This window comes from Pygoscelis adeliae, unplaced genomic scaffold (assembly GCF_000699105.1).
Source record: "Pygoscelis adeliae isolate BGI_AS28 unplaced genomic scaffold, ASM69910v1 Scaffold9, whole genome shotgun sequence".
Lineage (NCBI taxonomy): Eukaryota > Metazoa > Chordata > Aves > Sphenisciformes > Spheniscidae > Pygoscelis > Pygoscelis adeliae.
Genome location: NW_008825557.1, coordinates 2,623,341 through 2,628,504, shown reverse-complemented (window position 1 = coordinate 2,628,504; position 5,164 = coordinate 2,623,341). Strand labels below are relative to the sequence as shown.

At 35.8% G+C, this 5,164-nt stretch overlaps 1 protein-coding gene across 2 annotated transcripts in view; it reads left to right on the top strand.

Moving 5' to 3' along the window:
- ING3 (inhibitor of growth family, member 3) overlaps positions 1 to 5,164 on the top strand; it is an 11,954-nt gene continuing 6,790 nt past the window's right edge. For both annotated transcript variants that reach the window (XM_009332278.1, XM_009332277.1), the window contains exons 1-4: positions 1 to 562; positions 749 to 849; positions 2,167 to 2,232; positions 3,423 to 3,519. In XM_009332278.1, coding sequence (XP_009330553.1) covers positions 754 to 849; positions 2,167 to 2,232; positions 3,423 to 3,519 — 259 coding nt within the window. In that variant the 5' untranslated portion in view covers positions 1 to 562; positions 749 to 753. The remainder of the gene's footprint in view (positions 563 to 748; positions 850 to 2,166; positions 2,233 to 3,422; positions 3,520 to 5,164) is intronic.

Here is a 5,164-nt window from a genome sequence, read left to right as displayed (position 1 = left end):
ACAATGAAACAAATAACTTGTAGTTGACATTTTCATTTCTTATGATAGTTAATGTTAGAGAATTGGTGGCTTTAATTTTTCCCGTACAGTATTTCTCAACTTCATGTAAGTGAGAATCCTGTCCAAATAGTATTTCATCAGTGCATTTACCCCTTAGTGCTACCCTTTGGGGGTGGGGGGAGTAACTTTGTGAGTGCTTTCAATTTGCTCTCACCCTTCCTAGCGTACAGTGGAGAGGGCCTTGACTTAAAGGCGGTGACTTGACTCTTCAGTTGCTCTACCTTTTTGAGGCACTAATTTTTTCAATTATTTGGTTTTGTATTTGACTGTTTCTCTTAGGAGAACATTTTGTTTCCTGCTCAGTTTGTAACTGGCTGGAATGTTCCAAAGTCAGCAGTCTAGAGCCCTGGGTGAGGAGTTTGGGTCGTGCTTTAAGTCACTACCACTGCTCTTAGGGACAAAAAACCTTTAGAACTTGGAGTCCTGCCTGTCCCATGCTGGAGAGCACAAGAACCTTGCTGAGAATCCTACCAGAATGCAATTCTGCTTCTTGGAAATTAAGGTAAATATTTCCCTCCTCTGTCCACTGTCACTTGGTTGTTTTGGTTTTTTTGTTGTTTTTTTTTCCTCTCTAATAGTTTGCACCTCAGTCCTGTCAACTTTGTTTAAGAAAAAAAATCCACCTTATTTCATAATGTTTGTATACATGAGAAGATAACATTTAGCTTAATCTTTTCCTGTGCTACAGATGCAATGGATCAGCTTGAGCAGAGGGTAAATGAATTTTTTATGAACGCAAAGAAAAACAAACCTGAATGGAGAGAAGAACAAATGACATCAATCAAAAAAGTAAGGATATCACAGGAGTGGGTCACATTTTTCTTTTGCAAACGAAGATAACCTTAGGAAAAAATAGCTTGTGATTGATGGAGACTTAAGTCTCCATCTTCAGAACTGTGACTTCCCTTGGGCTTTCACAGAGATGGATAGAACTACCTAGGAGGAGAAAAATGACTGAAAGGTTTCTTTGATCAAGTATTTCTCTCAAGTTTTGCCCAGTATTTGGTAGCATTTTAAAAATTATGATCCTGAAATGGTGAGGAAACCAGGTACTAAATTTTCAGCTCAGACTTTTTGTTTCTGCTTGTGTGACATGACGCTGCGTAAGTTAATTGGCTTTCTTTTAGAGGATATTTTTCAAGCTTAGCTTCAGCATTTCCTGCGATTCTGCCTATATCCTTGTGTATGTTATATATATGGTGTATGCAGCTTTAGGGAGGGAGGAATAAGAAGATGGATTTGTTTTGTTTTATCCTTCAACACTCGGGCATTGGTGGTGGTATTGTTAGCAAGGTAGTCCATCATTTTGTCAGGAGAAACTCCTTTCTAGTCTCCTACGCTTGCTACTTCAGCCAAGTAGTACTTATTTGGCCAAGGGTTTTTTTTTTTTCCTTAATTAATACAAATAGATTTCTATATTTAAAAAAAGAAGTCGTCAAAGCTCTGACTTCATTAGAGTAAATGAAAAATTCGCTTTTGACTTTAGTTGGACCAAAATTCCGAGTAGTTTTTGCCTAAGCAAGATACTCTTCAGTGGAAATTGAGACTAAAAAGGTACTTAAACCTGTTTAATTCTAGAGTAATAACATGAGTTATATACATGTGTTTTAAAATAATTTAAACTATAAAATATATACATCATTATCTCTATTTAACTACAGTGCTGGAAAGGCCTCCCCTCACAGTACCGTTTAGCATCATTTTGAAGGGTAGTAGCATCTGCAGTGGTCCTAAAGATCCACACAGAGTAAAAGGCATCATCTCATTTTGAGTCCATAACCTTATGCTGTGTAATATAAAATAAATCCAAGACTGTTTCTACTCTTGTAGCATTTCTTGCAGAAATCTAAATATCACTGTAGGAGGAAGTGTCCACATCTTGTAGTTCGGCTTTTTCTAAGGCACAAACAATAAATTGATGTGTAATACATCTCTCATCTAAAGTTTAGCTGGTTGTTGTTTACAGTAGAGTTTCACAGTCTTTCTGAAGACTGACTTGAATTTCTCCTTTTAACTTACATTTTGTGCTGGATAACAATAGTTTAAAATGACTGAAATGAATTCAGTTACATTCATAATTTAAAAAAAAAATTCTCTTTATAACAGGATTATTATAAGGCTCTGGAAGATGCAGATGAAAAAGTGCAACTGGCTAATCAAATATATGATTTGGTAAGTAGACAGAAGGCTTGTGGTGAATTGCATAAATTTATGCCCAAAGGAGTTCTAAACATAAGCACTACAACTGTGCTACCTGTACTGTTATGTCAGCTACATAAAGATATTTTTGCTGGTGAAAGAAACATTTAATATTTTATTGTCTTTTAAGAATTTTTTTTTGCTTTGGGTAGTAAGTGTCACTTAAATACAGAACATGCAGAAATAATTTTAGAAATCCTGAGGTTTTCATGCATGTTGATTTTGTCGGAGTTATTTTTTTCTGAAAAGAGACCACGAGCAAGTTACTCTTCCTTATAGCATGTGGATTTTGAATTTTAAGTATATTTATTTTACATTTTCTCAGAGAACAGAACCTGCAAGTCAGACTGCACTAAAATATAGTAGACACAAACCAAGTATTTCTTGTCTGCTTTAGTTCCATTTCAACTAACCAAAAGTTAGTTCCATAAGTTGGAACTTTACGCTCTCTCTTTTGGTTAGCTGGTAACTGCAAAAACCTGTTCAATTTTTAATAGTTTAGAGATAGGTACAGTATTCTGCTGTATGACTCCAGATGAGGAAAGCATTTGGAACATAGTGATATTTCCATGATATATGATAATTAAGTTTAATTTTTTTTTAAGGTAATTTTCAATACCCAAGAGCATGTCATACTTTACTCAAACGCACAGGACTCTTCACATTTTCAGTTTAGAGACCCTTCTACTCAATACTTAAGCTTACCGATGTGTATAGTGGCATACAAATTGCAATTCAGTAAACTTGCAATTTCCCCATGCAGCCCAACCTCTTCTAAAGTGCATGTCATGTGCTGTTCTTTCTCCTCCCCTTTCTATACCCATACCCACAACACCCCCAAGTCCTTTTAATCTTTTTTCTCAAAAGAAACACTTAACATTGCATCTTGGAACATTGCCTACAGTAAGAGGAGGGTTTCTAGCTGCTGAGCCATTATGCAGCCTTATTGTACCCTGTGATTGACCGCACAGCTTAGGAGCAACAGGGCTATTTTGGTGTTAATTCTAGTATCTCTGCTGAGTTAGGGAAATGCAGGTGACCGAAAAGTTATGCTTCTGTGTGGTTTTATATGTGCTTAGTGCTGCATGACGGAGAACTGCTGGAAGGGAAATATTTAGCAATATTTATTGTTGCTATTTATTGTTGCTTTGTCTCAAAAACAGGTAGACCGTCATTTGAGAAAATTGGACCAGGAGCTCGCTAAATTTAAAATGGAACTTGAAGCAGATAATGCTGGAATTACAGAAATATTAGAGAGAAGTAAGTATGCACGATTTTCTTTAAGAACTTGACAGAATTTCTGTCAATTTGCAAAATTAAATTATCATAAACTTGTTAGTGGCCTGCAGTATTTCCACTTGTTCCAAAATTGTGTTTTGACCCGCATACTTTTCATCGGTCAGCAATTCTCAAATTTTAGTTTCTACCTCCATTTTTACCAGTGAAGTCAAAATACAACTGAGTAATTAGAATAGTTTTTTTTCATACAACTGTTGCACTAGTGAATTGCTACAGTAAGGTACAGAATTCCTTAAACCTGTTTTTAATGACTGTAGATATTCAGACAAGTACTTCAGCCTAAGCTTGCCACTTACCCAGTTGAAAGCGTACCATTTCTTACTTGAATTGATTGCCACCAAATTGAGGAGGGTCATTATTTTAGTTACAGGTGTGGAATGTCAAGTAAAGTTAGGTACTTGGTGATTTTCTTTTTTTAAAGGGGAGAGGATGGTTGTTTTGTAATGGGGTAGTGAGGGAGAAGCATTTTGGGTAAGAAACCTGCATGCTTAACAAATACAGCAATGCTAGTATTCAGAATGTGGAAAAAAAAAATAATGTGACAGCCTTTTGGCCAACCTGGTATAGAAGAATCTGACCTTTCTGTACGCATCAGCATTTAGACATCAAGTTCAAATGCGATTATGATAAATTTCAAAGTTGGTTTAACTACTGTGATTATGGAGCTAAGAGACAGTGACTGCTCTTCATATCGAAGGACAGTGAAAAGTAACCTAAATCACTTGAGGAGATTAGGAATAAATACTCTTTCTTTGAAATTCGTGTGGCTTTGTTATAAAAGCTGGGAGTTTTTGGGTATTTTATTTGTAATTGCTATTACAAAGAACAGGCACAAAAAGAAAACTGCAAAGTAAGTGCTTTTAATGAACTAGCAACTACAGAAAAGGACTAGCTTATTTTAGTTGGAATCCCAGCTGCAGTTTTAAGATGTGATACTATCTTCGGTCGAGCCATGTGTTTGGTGAGGTAGGTAGGTAGAATTTCAAGAACTCAAAATAGAAATGTACTGGGCCACATGCTGCATCTTTAAGGTTTGGGGGTTTGGGGTTTGGTTTGTTTTGTTTTAATAAAGTGAAAAGTAGAAGCCTCTTAACATTTTTAGCTTTCAAAGTAAATACGTATTGTTGAGGTTCCGCCAGAGGGCAGCCTTTGGACTAGTTCATAACGTGATTAATGTTAGTTCAGCCAAAATATCTCCTTATGCTTTGAACCTCTTCTAGAATAATTGTCTCTAAACTTTTGTAATACACTCATGTACTTTTTGAAAGCACTGAAAAAGAAAGAGGGAAAGAAATGTTGAACCTACAGATTTTAAAAAATAAATGTGAATTCCTTTCTTGAATTGTCTTCTGTATAAATGTAAGTTGGTAGGTATTACAGCTTGTTCAAAATCTTTTTGCCAAAGATTGATACACAAACTGTTGTGTATTGTTCTAATGGAAATTGATGATCCAAGTCTCTCCTATGCTGCGATCCTTTAGCCTCCTATTACAAGAAATGTTGTTCTTGGACATAGACTTGCATTTGTGCCCCCCCGCCTGTTTTGTTTTCTTTTTTTTTTTTCTTCTTTGGAATGTTGCTCTGTGTATTTGGAATATTAAGAAAA